The sequence below is a fragment of the Ictalurus punctatus genome, chromosome 5, assembly GCF_001660625.3.
Source record: "Ictalurus punctatus breed USDA103 chromosome 5, Coco_2.0, whole genome shotgun sequence".
NCBI lineage: Eukaryota > Metazoa > Chordata > Actinopteri > Siluriformes > Ictaluridae > Ictalurus > Ictalurus punctatus.
In genome coordinates this window covers 27,909,824-27,930,028 of record NC_030420.2, presented here as the reverse complement: position 1 = coordinate 27,930,028, position 20,205 = coordinate 27,909,824, and the positions used below count along the sequence as shown (strand labels likewise).

The 20,205-nt window shown below is 37.7% G+C and overlaps 2 protein-coding genes across 3 annotated transcripts in view; both read right to left on the bottom strand.

Annotated features, from left to right (window-relative positions):
• pde4d (phosphodiesterase 4D, cAMP-specific) overlaps positions 1 to 12,322 on the bottom strand; it is a 200,669-nt gene extending 188,347 nt beyond the window's left edge. Inside the window, exon 1 of the mRNA XM_053680374.1 lies at positions 12,235 to 12,322. The gene's annotated coding sequence lies outside the window, so the exon portion shown is untranslated. The remainder of the gene's footprint in view (positions 1 to 12,234) is intronic.
• Positions 9,151 to 19,746, bottom strand: elovl7a (ELOVL fatty acid elongase 7a). 2 transcript variants are annotated; one of them, XM_017468861.3, is made up of 8 exons: positions 19,659 to 19,746; positions 15,552 to 15,617; positions 14,726 to 14,916; positions 12,775 to 12,855; positions 12,450 to 12,506; positions 12,235 to 12,340; positions 9,714 to 9,850; positions 9,151 to 9,612 (listed from the first exon to the last, which is right to left on the bottom strand). In XM_017468861.3, the coding sequence occupies exons 1-8, from the start codon at positions 19,729 to 19,731 to the stop codon at positions 9,379 to 9,381; spliced, it is 945 nt and encodes a 314-aa protein (XP_017324350.2). In that variant the 5' UTR covers positions 19,732 to 19,746; the 3' UTR covers positions 9,151 to 9,378. The 2 variants fall into 2 exon arrangements, with proteins under 2 accessions (XP_017324350.2, XP_017324349.1); XM_017468860.3 differs by lacking the exon at positions 19,659 to 19,746 and adding an exon at positions 18,678 to 18,762.
• Between the last annotated feature and the right edge of the window lie 459 nt (positions 19,747 to 20,205).

Below are 20,205 nucleotides of genomic sequence, written 5' to 3'. Positions count from 1 at the left end.
AGGGTCAAAAGCTGTTCAAGCATGCTCGTACAGGTCTGAACAGGTGAAATAATAATGTTTTTTTTCTGGTTTGATAAGTCAAGTGGATTTTATTGTTATTTCTCCATATACACATTGGAACAAAATGTATTCCTTCATTACCATGGTGCAACACACAATACAGTAGCATGGAACAAATACATGACAGCATGTGATGCAAATATCATCACTCAGGACAGTGCAACTGAACAGTATTTTCCAAACTCTAGACTCTACACTATCATGCAATTTAAATATAAACAACTGTCCAAGTAGCAGCAGGATGGAGAAAAGTATATCAGGAATTGCCCTATATCAGCCTTATAGCATTGTCTCTGAGGGCATTGAAGACATTTGGTTCTATAATGTTGGCATGAGAAACAGCAGAGACAGAGTTATAACAGAGTTATTTTTTTTCTAGGATGTAGCACCACTGGAGCAGGTTCTGGATTTATGCCTTGCTCAAGGGCAGATCAGCAATGACCAAAAGAAGGGCAGAGAATTTACAACCTGCAGTCCTTTGCTATTAAGTCAACATTGCTAGTGTATGATTGAGGAAACGCACTCAGGTCAACACTCCTAGAAAATCAAGTTCCTTTAGATGGGTAAGTGTTCCAAGGAAAGAAACTGTTAGTTCAGTATAAAATTGATAAGGTTTCCTCTATAGTCCAGGGGTGTTGATAAAGCTGTCTTGTGAATTGTAATCATCTTGTAAATAATAACAACAACAACAACAACAACAAAACAGCTAGTCTCTATTATTGCACTAAGGGGGGAAGTAAGTAATAATGAAATTAACTCTCTGCAATAAAATCAGCAAGTAATAAAATCCATCCATCCATTTTCCATAGCACTTATCCTACCCAGGGTCGCAGGGAGCCTGCAGCCTATCCCAGGGAACTTGAGGCACAAAGCAGGGGCCACCCTGGATTGGGTGTCAACCCATCGCAGGGCACAATCGCACACATTCACACACTATGAACAATTTGGAGATGCCAATCAGCCTACATGCTTGTCTTTGGACTAGGGGAGAAAACTAGAGAGCTTGGAGGAAACCCCTGAAGCATGGTGAGAATATGCAAACGCCACACACACACCTACACAGGGTGGAGGCAGGATTCAAACCCCCAACTCCAGAGGTGTGAAGCATACATTCTAACCGCTAAGCCACCGTGCCCCCCTGCCCCTGCAACTAATAACTAATTTGTGGCACAGAAAAGAGTGAATACTCATGTAATCAACAATGATTTTATTTATAAATAACTTTGCAAATTATGTTGGACTAAGTATTATCCGGCTCGTTGCTTAAAATAAGTTTGACGTCCCTGCCTTAAATGGACAAATCAAAGAACCTTTTCGGCCTCTAGAACCTTTTTTCTATGAATCTAACAGGATCTGTAATATTTGGTAAAGTTTTCCTCACATTCTAACAGCTAAAATAACTACTCAGACATTCTGAGTACACTCAGTCTCAGGGCAGTCATGATATCATTTTCTGACATATTGCAGGATTGCATCTGATTAGTTGAAGAATCTTAAATGGTTTAAGATTTATTTTCCACTGTGTTTTGTACACGTCAGATAAATGTATCATGTAAAAACTCAGCTCTTAAACTCTTTTGTTGGTTTTGTTAGCAAAATATATTATGGGTTATATTCTAGGTACATAACTACATTATATGGCCAAAAATATGTGGACACCTTACTCTAACACTCATGTACTTTTGTACATCCCATTCCAGATGTAGTCCCTCTATGCTGTTCTAATAACCTCCACTCTTCTAGGAAGGTTTTCCTCTAGTTTTTGGAGTGTGCCTGGAGGGATTTGCTCATTCAGCCACAAGAGGATTAGAGAGGTCAGGCACTGATGTCAGACGAGGAGGCCTGAGATGCAGTCAGCGTTCCAGTTCATCCCAAGGGTGTTCAGTGGGGTTGAGGTCAGGGCTCTGTGCAGGACAGAGTTCTTCCACTCCAACCTTGGCAAGCCAAAAGGAGCATTACCATGCTGGAACATCTTTGCGTCCCTTAGTTCCATCAATCCATAGATCCATTTTCTATACCACTTATCCTTCAGGGTCGTTGGGAACCTGGAGCCTATCCCAGGGAGCATGGGGCACAAGGTGGGGTACACCCTGAATGGGGAGTCCAAAGACATGCATGGTAGGCTGATTGGCATGTCCAAAGTGTCTGTAGTGTATGAATGGGTGTGTGAATGTTTATGTAATCCATCGCAGGGCACAATCACATACACATTCACACACCCACTCATACACTACGGACATGCCAATCAGCCTACCATGTGTGTCTTTGGACTGGTGGAGGAAACCGGAGTACCAGGAGGAAACCCCCGCAGCACGAGGAGCACATGCAAACTCCGCGCACACACAGAGCAGCGGCAGGAATCGAACCCCCAACTATGGAGGTGTGAGGCTAACCACTAAGCCACCATGCACCCCCCTTAATTCTAATGAAGGGAAATTGTAATGTTACCACATACTATGCAATTGTGTGCTTCGAACATTGTGGCAAGAATTAGGGGAAGAACCACATATGGGTGTGATGGTCAGGTGTCCACAAACGTTTGCACATATAGTGTATCATGATACCTATTGTGATTTAATGATTTAAAAAAAAAAAAAATTATGGTATCTCTTTTTTGTCAGGGAAAGGATGATAGTGTAAATACACCTCGTTTACATTCATTACACCCATGACATTATCTGTGATTTCAGCTGAAATGGAGATGAATTTTAGAGGCTGTGTAATCTGTGTAATCACCTGCCATGACTGTCACTGATAGGCTGCATGAATCTTTCATCTAGGATAGAAAGAGATCAGCCCTTTTCTTGCCTAGAATTGCCTATTCCTACAATTCCTTACAACTATTGGTGATGCTGTCCAAAATAATCCAGCCAGGAGGGGTTTAGCCCTGTTAGCTCATTTATACCAACCGTCCATCCTCTTAAGCTCCTTAACCCTCAACTCCTAAGCTGCATGCATGGATTGTGTCCAGTCTCAGTTGTGGGTCAGACAAATTAAGAAGGAAGGACGTATGCACATTGTTGGACAGAATTTCCACCGAATGCGCTCATGAGTCCCTGTTTTGTGTCACACACATAAAAATAACCTGTTGAGCTGCAACATTATACCGGTTATGATTCACTCAGAAATGTGTATAGACAATAAAACTGATGTTCCACCCCATGCTCATTTGAGTCCATTTAAGCCACTTAGCATTGTATTGACCTAAGCTAAACCCTTTCAACAATCTGAACTGTATTCTCTCTAACTTGCTGTTTAAGACAGAAGTCACTGGGTTCATAGATGACACATACGCCGAAGAGAGTTTACAACTATTATAATCAAAACCACGCTGTCCTTAGGCTGTCTTGAATTGCAATGAAATTTATTTACTTCCTGCTACACGTGTCTAAATCATTTCCAAGTGTATGTGTTGAGCATCCACTTAAAAAATGGGGGTTTTTGTTTTTTAAATTATGCCAAGGCACGAACATGGAACAACCGCTGAATATAGGATCGTCTTTCATAGTGCTGTCTCTTTCCATTTGTCATTTTTATGATGAGCATGAGTACAAAACTGTTTCATTAGCAGCGTTACTATCGGTCCAATCCTATTTCATAATCTTGCAGACAATAACTTGCTGGTTTTACAGTCGAAGAGACCGAATTCAGCCTAGTGATACTAACCCTCGTTAAGCCTCCTTGGGATGGTTCCTCACTCACTTTTATAATTCAATATTAGCTTAATTACTTACTATGCTTTTTCTTGTAGCTATTGGATAATATGCTTTAGGCTTTGGGAATGTAAAAGGAATATAAAAAGATAAGGATTCTCTAATATTGTAGATCATGGAAGTAGACGAAGTGATGAAGTACAAACTGATTATTTCCATTATGTGCACCTCATGTTATGCTTGCAGTATATTAATGTGTATAATAATGGGTACGGTCACATATTCAGAGAACATTATAAAAGAGTCTGTCCAGATGTTTGCCCAAATCCCTTTTCTACCGTTTACCCTTTCATGGTCATTTTGAATCCACAGCTTTATTTATACTCTAGCAATGGCTTTATTTTGTTTTTTTTGTTTTTTAACAATGGACTTGTATCATCAGCAGCACCCAAATGTGTTGCTATGGTTCACCTCTTGCCAAGCTGTAGGGCCAAGTTCTGCATAAAATGTCCGCAAATGCTACAGCCCATCTGTTTGCAATAACCTTTGGTCACAAAATCTCAATGACACCAGGCTAATGGTTTCAATCATAACACAAGCACAAGTCTTTTCTGTTTCCTCTCAACCACACTTATTACGTGCACTAGAGTGTCTAATCTGTCCTCCAGCAACCAACGTTTTTTTTCTTTTATGGCAAACCAGTGTTTGATTTATGAGAATTTTCACTTTGCACACATATTAATGCCGTTACCAAGCCCTATCTCAGACTGAAAACTGTGCAAAGTGCACATTTAGGGTGCTTTCACAGTTGCCATTTTTACATGATTTACATTTAATCCTGTGGGAAGTGGCCCCGTCATTTTTGGTCAAACTTGAACTTCTAATGTTTTCCAGGAAAGCACTAAGTGATCTAGTGAGATTTTCTTTTCACATCCTTGCCAATCAGGTGAGAAGTAAGAAGTAAAAACAGACATGGAGGACAAACTGCGGATGGAAAAAGTCTTGTTACTGAGTGAATATAAGGAGATTTACCGATTCAAAATATGTCAAATATTCCCATGTTCTAATCCAACTAAAAATAATGTTATGACATAGCAGTTTAACTGTGGCTGCATACAGTCAAGTCGAACAAACAGCTCTTCTTATCTTTATTTTACACCTCCTAAGTTACAGAAAAGATAAAACAACCACCTTGTTTCAGAGTTAACCCAATCTTTATTTTTTACTACAGTTAATGCCTCACTGCCCAGTGTCCCCATGACAGGCTCCAGATCTACCACAACCCTGACCTGGATAAACTGGTTATGAATGATACTACTAACAATAACTCTACTGTAATCTTGATTGTAAGATAGGCTAAGTAGTTAGACTGGTGAGTGTTGTTATGGTTATAATGTGCGGCTTGTGTGAGCCATTTATATAATCAGCCTATTAAGCACTATGGTCCAGTGACTTTTCTGCAAAAAAAAAACCTAATTGGGGAAGCACCCTTAAGCATTCCTTTTTAATACAGATTTGTTGTGACCTGCTGCTTCACCCATTTATGTACCGTGTTCAATGACACAGTTTCAGCTTCTAGACCACATTATCTCATAAAAATCACTGAAAAGTGTCGTGAGGAGAATACTGTTACACCACATCATGTAAAGAGCAAGCAATGCCTCGGAATTGTTCTAGAGACAACCAGAGTAGCATGACTGTTTGTACAGCTTTAGCGGTGCTCAAGTATAAACAAATGGCATACGATCTATTTAAGACAGCATTCAGAAATCATCTTAAAACACAGGATGGACATCCCTAACCCTGATTCCTTCACATTACAGTTGCACACAGTCTCAAAATCTTTCAAAAGCACAAAAGCTTTTGTCAGATTAAGATTCTGAATACGGATACTCATTTAAGATAATTTACTGATCTTTTCCCCCTTATGGTTAAGGCAGGTTTGTATTTACTGTTAAAATAAAAATGTGAGGCTGAAAGGACAATGAGACAATAATTAGAGAGAATATTTTATATATTTAAAAAAAAAAAAATATTATAATTTTTAAAAAAATACTTTTTAAATTATGAATTTTGGTGATGCATATATTCTTGTACCATTTGAAACAGTTTAATGCATCTTGTCATTAAAATGAAAATATCTTCATGGCACTTACCCAGTGGGTTTTAAAGGCTGGAAATTGGATCAATTTCTTTTATTAAAAAAATAAATAAATAAATAAATAAATAAATGAATGAATGAATGAATGAATGAATGAATAAAAATAATAATAATAATAATAATGTAGTGCACATAAGTACATCCACAGCTCTATAAACCTTCTTTAAACCCCTATTAAATTCTTTAATAAACACAGTCATGTATATTTACATTTTTTACTTCTAATACACAAGATTTTTTTTTTAATTGACCTATAGCAACAATATCCAAATGTATATTGTATCTATCTATCTATACACATATATACATAAACACATATGTACACGTATACACTCGTTAGTATTTTGTCTTTGGGGAGACATGTAACTGTCTTATTTAACGTCTGAAGGGCAGTACCAAAAAAAAAATAAATAAAAAAAATAAGATCTTTAAACAAAATACTAACAATTTACACTGACCAGTTGTCCTCAGATGGATCTCAAAATCATATAGCCAATGTGGGAAAGGGGTCAAATATGCAGAAGGTTCTGGAAAAGTGAAAAATGTGCAGGACCTGGAGGATTTTTTCTGAAAAACAGTGGACAGTTTAACTGCTCAGGATAAGCATGGGACTCATGAACAACTGTAACAAAACAAACAGAGTCGTTGATCATCCAGGTAACGACACACAGTATTAATAATCAAGCGTATGTAAACTTTGAATGGGGTAATTTTTATAAATTCAGCTATTATCTGGTCTTGTGGACTATATGTAAACATCTGTTATGTGAAATAGCTTATTCAGGACAGTACTAAATATAAAACATGGGATTGTTATGATGACTTATGTTGTTAACAGTATTAAGATTTAGCAGATTCTGCAAAGGGTATGTAAACTTTTTAGAACAACTGTACACACACACACATATACATATATACATATACATATATATATATATATATATATATATATATATATATATATATATATATATATATATATATATATATATATATATATATATATATATACACATATACATATACATATACATATATATACATATACACACACACCAAGGTATTGGTATTGGATGTACCATGGAACACTGTAAATGCAATAATCAGCAAGTAGAGAAAACAAGTAGAGAACAGGACGTCCCTCTAAAATTGATTAGAAGATCAGGAGAAAACTGGATCAGGGGAAAACAGGGAGGCTGCCAAGAGGCCTACAGCAACATTAAAAGAATTGCAGTAATTTCTGGCATTGCTCCCTACATGTGACAACAATTTCCCGAATTCTCCATATCTCTGTGCTGTGGTGTAGGGTGCCAAGACATAAGCCTTTTTTAAACAAAAAATATCTTTAAAAGAAAAAATAATAATAATAAAAATACATCCAATCTCCAAAAACCATGTGAAATAATGTGTTATGATCTGATGAGACCAAAGTTGGAAAAACAACAACAACAACAACAACAAAAAACACCCATCCCCATGGGGAAGCATGATGGTGGCATCACATTATTTTGGGGCTCGAACTGGAATCTTCAGCTCCAACTGATTAAACGACTTTAATCAAGTCAGAGGGACTAATAATGAATAACTCCAAATACCAGTTAATTTAATTGCAAAACCTAAGGCTTCTGCTGAAACATTTAAGAGGTAGATTTTCACATTTAAGTAGTCCAGACCGAAATCCGATCACAAATCTATAGGTGACCTGAAGAGGGCTGTGCACAGGAGATGCCCGGCCAATGTGAGTTAAAATGCTTTTGCAAGAAGGAATGACAAATGTCAAGTCAAACTGTGCCAGACTGATTGACTCTTACCAAAAAAGTTTGAATGATGTGATAAAATGTTAAGGTGCTTCATCTAAGTATTAGTCTAGGGGTGTGCAAACTTATGCAACCAGGTTAGTGTATTTTTTTTTTTTTATTCCCCCCAAAAAAGATTATTGTTTTTCACTTTAATTCATAAGTTAAACTTTCGCAATAAAGGTAGAAATGGTTCTGACATATAAAATGAAGCCAAGATGAATAATATGTATGTATTTACGCAGACAAAACAGACACCGAGTTGAGGATTAGATCAGAATGAATCAGAAATGTCAAGCTCATGATCTTTTCCAATAACTAACTCCCCAGTTTGCTGGTAAATGCGTCACAGAAACAGCGGGAAAACACATGCCTGTTCATCATATTTCTATTTAAAACCACTAACCAGCTCCATTCATCGCCACCAAGTTATTTACACTTGCAACAATTCAGCACTCCACATGGGGGAGCTCTAGGATTGTTAAAATTCAGTACTGAAGAACTACTCAAACATCTGCACCAATTTACCTGTGAAAAGTATTTATTTCTTTATAAATATACATTAAAACATACAGTTCACATATTCGATTTCACATGTATAAAAAAATCGGAATGTGGACTCCTGTCCTAGACAAGGACAATCATGACAGTACTAAAATAAAATAAGTATTTAATCTGCACAATGCTGCCTTCCTCATCATCTGCATTAGGAGACACAATGATTTGTTGGTCCTGTCCCAAATCACCAATAGTGCAGTTTTATCTGAACGCATATTTGCAAGTATTGCATTTCTCAGAATAAGAGTTCTGGTCCTGGATAAGCCTTCTGTCTTCCTACCCACTTATCAAATGGTCAGACAGGATCTGATCCAAGATCAGTACTTACTCAGAGGTCCAGTTAACTGCACTGGCTCCTTCAGGGAGCTTCATATTGTCCTGTACTTTTCACACACTGAATTTAGTACAAAATCAATTGTAGATTTTTAAAAGCAAAACAAAAACAAACAAACAAACAAACAAACAAACAAACAACAGTGTGGGTATATCAGCATGGTTTAAAGCACTGATAGAAAGGCCAGGGAATGCAGGAGATAAAAATAGTTAAGGCACTGGGGGTTCTTTAATGCCTGGCTAGGGAAATGTATTATGAATTAGTCATTTAACCCCTTAAACTCCCAGGACTGTTGACAGGTCCAGACTTAAGATTTCTCACTATTGTAACTACAGACCTTTTCTATTGGCTCATTCCTAACAATTATGGAACAATATGCTTTATGATGAATAGCTAAATGCAAAGCAGGGATTTTAACGCTGGGTAAATTTGGCTTTGTATCCAATGTATAAGTAACTACACAAAGTATCAAAATGTTTAGTTATTCTAAAAAGGAAATAAAGAAAGATGAAAGTGTTGCCAGAAAAATAGTGAACCGACGCGAGAGATCAAAGTGTTCGGTATTGGCAGGAAACAGCAACATAATAATGGGGTGGAGATTTATCTTTATTCTTTTCAGCTAAATTTGAAGTTATATTCTTCTCCTTGACTTTTTTAAAAGCACATTTTAGACCTGTAGTAATTATTTGTGCCCTAGATTATTTCTCACAATTATAAAATATCCCCAATATAAAACATACAGTACACCAGTGAACAGCAGCACTCAAGTACTTCATGCAAGTCAGATTGTCATTTCACAACAGTTCCTAAATGTGGTTAATCCTGTTTGCTGTTGGCGATGCTGTTGTTGTTCTGGACCTTGTCTGCACGCCGGACAGCTTTGGGAAGCCTCTTGCCCTTGGTGTACGCGTGATACCAGAAGTTGAGGAATAGGAAAAGAAAGACCACGCCGTAGACGGCGATGATGTAAATGAAGATAGGGTACTGATAGGGGCAATCCTTCATGAAGAAGTACTGACCAATGTGTGTGGTGATGATCACAAACTGCGTCTGTACACACAGGATGAAATCGGGTTTTAGAGAATTTATAAACGAGGAAACACTTTTGCTCTTAATGCAAATCAACCAAATGGTTTAAATGCAACACCTACTAGCTGTATAGACGTCAGGTGCTTCTTCCACCACAGAAATTTCTGATAAGCAGGCCCCAGTGCCGACAGGCCGTAGTACGTGTACATTATGACATGGACTATACAGTTCAGAAGGGCATGGAATGTTCCCTGGCCACCTGGAAGACAAGACTGGGTTTCTGAGCAAGACTAGATTGTTGTTTCTAAAATACAATGGCTCAATCATCAATTACTTCATAATTTGCCAGAGCCATATCACCCTGCACTTCTCGCCTGGTTTACCACTGCAGCTAAGCAGGTTTGAGCCTAGCCAGTACCTGGATGGGAGACCTCCTGGGGAAAACTACGGTTGCTGCTGGACATATTAGTGAGGACAGCAGGGGGTGCTCATCCTGTAGTCTGTGTGGTGCATAATGCCCCAGTATAGTGACGGACACTACACTGCAAAAACAGTTAAACCAAGGTCCTGATTCTCTCTTGTCATTAAAAAAAAAATCCCAGGACACTTATCGTAGAAGTATAACCCCGGTTATACTTAAGTCCTGGTGAAATTCCTCCGGTTGGCCCTTCTCTATCATGGCCCCCTAATAATCCCCATCTCTAAATTCCTCTCCTATCTTCTAATAGCTGGTGTGTGGTGGGCGTTCTGACGAACTATGGCTGCCGTCGCATCATCCAGGTGGATGCTACACACTGGTGGTGGTTAAGGAGACCCCACCCCCCACCCCCCTACTTTGAAAAGCACTATATAAATGTAACTGTAAGTAATAACATGGAACAAATTTTCCCCTCATTTTTCTCCCCAGTTTGGACACCAGCCAATTCCCACTCACCAGCCAGCTCTCCCCTATCACAAGACATTACTGACTACATTATTTCACACCTTTTCTCTGAAACTAATGGAACTAGTTTCTCTGAAACTAACTTTTCTGTGTCACTGTGGTGACGTGGTGTTAAAAAGATCAAAACTGGCCCTTCAAAAACATATCACCACATGTACTGAAAAAGATTTCCATGTGTTCAAAACACTAACTTTCAGGCACCAAGTCCACTGTATGGCCCTTGAAATCTCCCTTTTTTGTGGAGTTCTGTGTCAGTACTATTTACAGAAACACTCATCAACGTGAAGTACAAACAAGAGTGGATTTGCGCGCACGGAATGACGCATGAACAAATTTGTATCCGTTTCATGAAAGTGCTGTTACGCATCAAAACGACTGGCGATTTCAGTGCGTTTGATGAATCAGCTTCCAGCTGACTCCCACATTTACATGTCGTATGCATACAAATATGCCACAATTTACGTGCATATACATCTAATTTACATGAAAACACACCCTAATTTATGCAAGGGTTGCAATAATGAGCCAATAAAAGGAAAGAATTCATGAGACTATAAAGATCTGAAGAAGATCTAAAGAAGGTAAATGGAGAGAGGGGGGGAAATAAATCTCAGTGAAGTTAAGTTCGATGTGCCTTCGTCTGGGCTTGCGGCAATACACACAGTTATGGAAGTGTGCTCCGTCTTTTATAAAGGGGTGTAAGAGTATAATAGTGCAGAAAAATGACATTTTCCAACCACACCAGCAGGAAGTTTTGTGAAATCTATTAATCTATCTGGGTTTTTATTATTCATTTTAAAACTGGAACAGATCATATTTAACTGAAGTCAAATTGAATGAATTTCCATCCTGAACAAATATCCAAATCCTTTTCCCTCTTAACATGCTGAAAGAAAGAAATCTGAAAAGCATGCAAAACAGTAGGCTGCCAAAAACAAATGAAATTGCATTTGATATGTTTTAGTTCTGGGTGGAAATTCGTATAATCAGTTATAACCTAAAAGAATGTGTCAGGATATTAGTGTGTTCAAACAGCCCTGGCATGTGGTGCGTCGGTCCTAAATTCCACACCCAGAGCAGAGCTTTATACTGCCTCTTGTATGCAAATGTGCCTCCAAGCTGATAAAGATCCATATCTGTGCCTCTGATTTTATGTTTACATATTACTTGTTGACACTAAATCCCATTGCATGCATTTTCTTACATGCTTTTCTGCATGATTAAATGTGCTTATCAACATTAGCTGGTACTTATTGATGATAAACACACACAAACCGACTGAGAATTTGTCTACGCTCACAGATTTATCTGTATCTAAGGGCGAGAGCTACTATGGAAGAAGAGCTGACGTGAGGTAGGATAAGTTCTCCTTTGCTCAGCAACACCGTAAAACATGATTTAAGGTTGTCACAACTATGATTTAAAGTAGATAATACACAATGCATGTCATGCTGGCATTTGAACTCAAGGATATAGCAGTTTTTCCTGTTACAGGAATAGTTATGACAGAAATAGTCAATTTCTGTAATAGGAGAAAACTGTCATTCAGTTACACAAACATGAAAATGGTGGCATAATACATCGTGAGTGCACTCCTTTAAACAGAAAATGGGTCTGCATGTTGTATAGACTGACTAAAGCACGGCAGTGTAACTCCTCGTGCTGATGTTGGGTAATACTGAAGAGGAGAGAGAGCTTACCTGGAGCAAACCTGACACCAAACCACCATGTGAACGGCATTATAGAGTGATGGAAGACATGCAAGAAACTGATCTGGTTATTCTTTTTCCTCAGCACAAAGAACACCTAGCCAGGAAGGACATGATTAAACCATTACTAAAAGAAGCAGACGAACTGCAGCAACATTACTCGACTGAACGTGCAACTCTGGAATATTTTTTTGTGGCTTACTTACCGTGTCCAGCAGTTCAATAAATTTGGAAAAGTAGTACAGCCAGCATGTGTGTGCCATCTAGTGAACAAGGACAGCAGTTTGAACAAATTTATCCAGCAGATTAAAGTGCTTAACCTACACATGCTTAAGAACAGCTACTGCGTGGTGTTAATCTAGTTTTAGATGAAAAGACTGGATAGATTATCTTCATAGCAAAATGCACACACCCATTGTTTATTTTCAGCTCACACTAATGAAATCATAGGAAGCCGCAATAATAATAATAATAATAATAATAATAATAATAATAATATCTTGCAGGTCCTCTGTAGCAGGTGCTACTTACCCTCATAGCCTGTGGAGAGTGGGAGTAATCCACCAGATCACAACTAAACGAGTAGCCTGTGCCCCAGCCAGACATCACAAACTACACACACACACACACACACACACACGTTAGATTTCTTATAGATAATTGGAAAGTCGGGAGAATCCTCCTGCTTTCACTTGTCCACCTGCCTGCGTTTCTCACACCACAGGTGATCTGGCTTTCAACTGTCAATTTTTCGATATCTGACATCTTTAACTTTCATACTTCCATAATATGTTTTTTTTTTTTTGGTAAAGTCCTTTAGTCGGTTTGCGAAGTCTGATTAAATTGATACTTTTGGTTCGTTTGGTTTCACATTGCACATAATTAAACAAACAAAAACAACAACAACAACAACAACAACACAAATTGGAAAAAAAAGTGGTGGAGGGGCATGTGTGACTGAAAAGGTACTTGTAAAACCCTTTCATTCACTGGTCATAAATACAGCGATGAAGAAGAAGGAAAAAAAAAAAAAAAAAAAAGGGACACAAACGTCAGCACACAGAACCAGCACTCAGTGATCAGATAATTATACAGATAATGACTTGAAAACATTCGTGTATTTCATCATGCAGTTGTCTTCTCTTTTTTTTCCAGTCCAGAACACATGGCATCTCATAAAAACTACAGCTCAGTATAGGTCATTTTATCAGCTCACAGCTACAAAGAAAACGCCAAAACAAAACAAAAAATGCTGCAGGCCAAAACACATGGCATGCTTAGATCACTTGATTCAGAGTCGATTCACTTTCTCACTACAATAAAAACACACCAGGTTTCAGTTCAAACAAACTGAACACCGCCTATGTGAAAACACTCGAATACTTACACTTTTCCCAGCTTGTGTACACATAACGACATGATTTCTCTTTAAGATGTTCAGCGAGCGTTTCTAAATATCTCTATATTAAAATTAAAGATCATTGTAAAGCTCATTTCAGCAAACATAACATTATGTAACCCTTATATATACACACACAGAAATCTCCTTAGATGACAATGTCTCATGGTGAAAAATGAACTGTCCTGAGATTCTGTTGGTTACTGATGTTATGTTTGTCCTTGGTCATATGTGAAAATGTTCTTGAATAATTCCATGAAATAACAATTTTTTTTGATATTATGGGAAAGTCCATGCATATGCGATATCTCAATAAAACATCATTCTGAATTCCGTTGATATGTTAAATTTTTTGTAGTATGCAATGAACGCACAGTTAAAGATCTATTACCTGCCTTAAATAAATCTAACTAATGATCATTTGGGTAAATTTTTAGAAGAAATTTGTAATGCAAAACAAATCTGCAGTGATTTGCATAAGAACTGTCTAAACGTAATTCAGTGAATTAAGGCAGAGAAAAATGGATATTGTGGGATACCCTTTTCTTTAATGCATACTTCACCTGGAAGCCTGTAGTTTGACCAAAATACAACCAAAACAGAAACCATGCATAAACATCTTAACCTTCAGCATTCAAACGCTTCCAGAAAAAGCAGAATACTAGGTGTGGTGTGCAAGAACACCTTTAACATGCTTTATTTTTTAGGTGTGAACTCAGTCAAACCTGATTCACAAACCTGATTTGCGTAAAAAAAAGAAAGGAATCTAGTGCAACATGTTTATTAATGATGTCTGTCAGCTATTAAAGTCAGTCTTTACATGCATTACTGTGCAAACTGAAACTGTTTTGGTAAACCTATCAACTTCTTTCAACCCATCAAATTCTTTATTTTAATAGCTCTTAACTATAAACTATAGTCCTTTCACATAATTATTTTATCATGTAAGGGGAAAAGGTCGTATTTGCAAGCTAAACTTCAGGAATGAGACAAGAGAGGTTTCGTGTTTGACATAACTCCTAGCTCAGTGGAAAACCAACAGCGTTATTGCTGAAATCTGTATGTGACTTGCAAACCACTGACCTCATAACACATATAGAGAGAAAGAGCCACTACGCCAAAGTTGTAGATCACGAGGACCTTCTTCAGATCAAACGGTTTCTTGTTTTCCATCAGCCTGGGCCCCAGTGACATCACGAAATAGATATAGGCACAAATGATGATGGTCTGAGGCAGCGGAGAGGACATGAGCAGCCAGTCTTTAGTCCTGGGGTCTAAATCATGAGAATATGATTAGATCTCAATACAGCACCAAGGGTGGACAAATCACTAGCTCAAGCACCTGGGACATGCAGATTCTGGGATATTAGCATTTCATTTAATCCAGTTTCTGGGCTACCAAAGCATGGGACTGAGCAGCACTATAGGGCATTTACTTGCCCAGTGGGCTATTAATTTAATAATTTTCCTATCCCTGTATTACTCAAACGTTTGTACAGTATGATTTGTACAGTGTAGTTGCAGCTAGTCAATGTGTTCTGAACCTTTCCACATAGTCTATACCATACATACCTCTGCTCACTTAATAACCACAGTAACCAGAGATTAAGCTCAAGAACTTACTCATAGCAAAATTCCAAAAATGGCCATTTCTATTAAATGTTTTACTGACAAAAGAGCAAGAAAGAATGAGTTGTGGAAAGTATTTGTAATGTGTAGCTCAATACGTGTTTAATATGACACGTTCCATCAGTTGTAACGTTGCATAAATAGTAGAATATCATCATATGACGAATAATCAGTATATATTTTTTTATTATTTGCTTGCCGATAAAACAGCAGTACTTTTCATATTTATTTAAATATTTAGCTTCAGGAACACTGTTCAAAGTTTTGTTGATCATTTTACCTGCATCCTTGATCCACTCATCGTACAGCTGCAGAGCGGTGGAGGTTAGCTCATTAAATGCCATCTCTGCTTCAAAGAACACAAGAAATGGTTAATGGCTTACATAAGAGTCACACACATGCACACACACACTATGAGTGAGAGATTGTGTGAGATAAATGGATCGGTCAGTTTAGGCAGGTTACATTCAATAGTACAATTTGAATACATTCAACAAAGTCGTTTGTTGTGAAAATGAACTTTGCTTCATGTTTAGTGTTGACAGAAGAAAACAAGACCAGTAAACACATTTCACACATTTTGAAAAGTAATGTGAACCTTTTTACCGTCTTAGCTCATGTCCATGGTCATGTGTACATTTTATCAGTATAATTATCTTCCATCATTAACTTTTTAATCTCAAATGTCCTGTTTTTCCATAATTGTCCATGTTCAAAATGCATTTTTTTTGTGCTGATGAAGCTCTTCTGATTTTTCCATATTCCTGCATTACAATTTGTACATTACGAGTCCTGCATTAGAATTTCTGCGTTACTGTTTCTGCATTAAGATCCCCAAGTTATGTTTCCTGCATTACATTTCCTCTATTACAATTCTAGCATTACAATTCCCGTGCTGTACTTCCCACATTATGATTCCGATTTACGATTCCTGTGTCAATTCCTGCAGTACGATTCCTACGTTACTGCTGTGTTACATTTCCTGCCTCACAATTCCTGCACCACCATTCCAGCATTATATTTCCTGCATCACAATCCATTAAGAAGCCATAAAAAAACAATCATACAAACACCATTATATGAGTACTGTAACTATATGTTTAACAATAAGCAAATCTAATCTTATATTAACAATTGGAATGTTCTTGTGGACAGTTGTGATATCGCACAGCATGGACGGTGGGAGTAAAAAGCTGCATTGTTTCAACTAAAGAAAGTGATCCTGCCATTGTCCTTTTTCCCTAGCGACCTCCTTGAACAAGGGGCCAAATGTTGGTACACAATGAGCAGTCAGTTTGTGGTAAGCTTGCACTGCTCGGAATAGCACTTAAACTGTCCTGATTGGCCAACGTTAACTGACATATTTCCTTAATAGATAAACCGCATTATTATTGCTTATATTATTACTCAGTCCCAATATGTAAATACATAAATATTTGATTACTTGGCTTTTCCAGGTTGAGTGAAGACCAAACAAATAAGACAGTATTCACACCTGATCACGTTCTCTGATTATATGGAAGATTTGTTCATTTGCATGTCAAAGAATCGAACACTTCCACTGCAGTATACACACATGATCAGGGGTATACTTATTTACTCAGGTCCGGAACCATCTCATTTGCATTAGATGGCAAAACTAAACCACATGGGATATGTTTGAGGAGTATTTATGGATGCATAACAAATGCCAACAGAAATACGAAAAGGTCGACAGATCATTTATGCGGCCATCTCGTAAGAATATTGTATCAATACTGAAAAAACTACTATACAAATCTATACCCTGATCTGAATCTCGACTCGAAATTATGGTGCTTCGTGAATCAGTTCAATGTAAAATCCTTCCAGCTACGGCTGCACCAATCTGGTACAGGGGTTTCGTATATTAGGGAAGATACTGGCCTTAAATGTACTGCATCCAATTGGATTTGATTCAATATGGTTTAGTCATGTATTTTAGACAAAGAACGTTGACTGAAAGATTACACATGATGCATAATGTTGCAACAAGATGCTTGTGTTATCATCCGGATGTCAGGATCAGAACAAGATCTGCGATATTACATAAATAACCCAGAAAAAAGTGAATCCTAGCTTCCAACCAATTAAAAAGACTTCCCTTGAAGTACACAGAGTTATTAATTATTAAAATATTGGCACTCTGTAGACATCCTCAACCCTAATCCTGGTTCACCAGAATTGTACATTTCTTTGTTGTCTTCCTTGATCAAATACACCAGATTCAACTAATCACTTGGATTTACACTTATGGCATTTGTCAGACACCCTTATCCAGACTGACTTACATTTACTTTCTCTCATTTATACAACTGAGCAGTTGAGGGTTAAGGGCCATACTCAAGGGCCCAGCAGTGGCAGCTTGGTGGTGCTGGGATTTGAACTCATAACCTTCCAATCAGAAGTCCGATGTCTTAACCACTGAGCTTCTTATAAATAACGTCCTAATAATTTGGACCAAATGTGTCCAGTCAATGCAAAGTTCAAGAATAACAAGCTCTTTGGCTCCAATAAATAGCCAAAAGTAAACTGTACACATTTATATAATGCGCATAATATCTACACAAAATGGGTGATGCTCATGAAATAAATCTCTGGGAAATGGAAATTTCTAGAATACTATAATAGAGGGTTTCCTCAACAACAACAACAACAACAACAACAACAAAGAAGTAGAACTGTTAATTGTTCAAAGAATTCGTGACTAAACTAAAAGTGTACTAAAAACAACTTATTTTATTATGCTTCACACCTGATACCTACTGTAGAAAATAAATCAGAGAACACTTAACACCCACTCGCCATGTTCTTTATGGCTTAAATAAACCACAGACTGGAACATGCTTGTTTGGATACTGTAGTAGTAGTAGTAGTAGTAGTAGTAGTAGTAGTAGTAATTAGAGTGAAACAAATAGCCAAGACAAGTTGAAACAAGCCGTGTAATGTCCCGTGAGCCAAACAGGTTCAGAAGTAGCCATAGTACAGTAGGCACACCTTCAGTTACACAGGTTTTTAACACAACATCACCTCTAATGTGTTACATACGTCACCAGTTCAGAAATGTTCCTAAAGTCACCGGTCAAAAACCAGTTTGATTATAAATAAATAAATAAATAAAAATAAATAAATAAATAACAATTTTCATAAGAGAAGCCCGTCTACCTAGAACAGCATCATGAGAGAATGTAGCAGCAGAAATGATACAGCACCACAAACTAAACCCCACAAATACTCTGAAATAAACAGAACCACCATTACAGCTTCAAGTAACATGTTCAACAAGAACAACGATTTTCTGCTGAAGGAAATGAGAAAATAAGACACTACATTAGCTAACGCGACACATTAGTAACATTTTAATAGTACTATTTGCTTTAACACGCACCTGTTTCACTCCCCTCGAGCTCGCTCACTCTCTCTCTCTCTTACTCTCTCTCTCACTTTACTCTTCACTATAGTGACGAAGGCACATCAGCCCTGTGATTCGCCTTTCCATCACTAATCCCCGCCCCCTAAACTTAGACTGACCAATCATATCTTAGCACCTATAATTTGGCACTAGTAGCATTTCAGAATATGCTACTCAAGGCCATAACCACATTTTGAACACTGGGGGGAACCGAACCATTTGGTGGGGGGTGGGGTCACAAAATGTAATGGTTCTTTTTGGTTCTCTATGTAGTAAAGGCCCTAATTTCTCTCTCTCTCTCTCTCTCTCTCTCTCTCTCTCTCTCTCTCTCTCTCACACACACACACACACACACACACAGCCTATAGGGGGGCTTTTTTATGGTGCCTTTATAGTGCACCTTTAAAGGTGATCATGATCACTCTCTCCTGCCATTTTATGGAATAGAGCTGTAATAGAGTGGAAAAGAGTCTTCTTTTATGTTATGGAAAGTAACAGTCAGTGCGTTTACATGGACAACAATAATCCACTATTAACCCGATTAAGACCACACTCTGATAAGAAACTAGCATGTAAACAGCCATTTTTAATTACCTTAATCCGATTAAGGTCATACTCGAAGTAAACACAAATCGAATTAAGACATGTGGAGTATTTCTGTTTTAGTCGCATTATCGACGTGTATTACAGACATGTACACACCTTAATCACACTATTAACGTCATGTGAGAGTTTTCACCACATTTTGCGACAGGACACGATCACACACGGCAGTGCTCAACCGTTTTACGGCAAATAAGAGAGCACGGCTGTGTCCCAAACCGTAAACGCAGTTTGGGACGCAGCCCACGGCTTCAAGCAGTCGTCTATTTGCACGTACATCATGATAAATAATTAACCGCACTTAAAGCGTTCGTAGAAAAATTAAATAAAAACACCCAAAACTGTATACATTACCATAACGAAGACGAACTGTATGTTGATACGTGAAATTCTGGAGGGAACGTCGGACGGCGTGGTGCGGTGACATAATGTTCTAGAACATGTAAAAAGGGTACATGAGAGGAGTATTCTAAAAGCGACTCATGTAAACACCTTAATCACATTATTATCTTACTCAGAATAAGGTCAATAATTAGATTACTGCTGTCTATGTAAACGTAGTCACAATTTGGGTTTTTAAAGACATTATGGGAGGTAAATGATAATTTTCATTTTTAGGTGAACTAGCCTATCCCTTTACCTTTTTGAGCACAGACCTGACAAGGACATATCTAAATACAATGGTCGCAGACACTTGGGAGCTTATTGTCCAAAAAGAGAGAAAGAATTAAAGGAATAAAGAAAAATAGTTAAAGAACTAGATTTGCAAATAACATTCTTATTTTAATAGATGACTCGGTCCTAACCACAACCTAAAAACACACTTGAGTCACAGCCACACGTTTTTACCAAGTTCTAGTTGAAGTCTGAGGATGATAACTCAGTTTTATGAATCATGTTC

Coding starts and splice junctions, on each gene's coding strand:
- elovl7a (XM_017468861.3), bottom strand. CDS start 19,731: ATGTCACCGCACCACGCCGTCCGACGTTCCCTCCAGAATTTCACGTAT. Junction 14,917..15,551: donor TGAGTGGATCAAGGATGCAG/GTAAAATGATCA, acceptor CTCATGATTTAG/ACCCCAGGACTAAAGACTGG. Junction 12,856..14,725: donor CTCTCTATATGTGTTATGAG/GTCAGTGGTTTG, acceptor GTGTGTGTGTAG/TTTGTGATGTCTGGCTGGGG.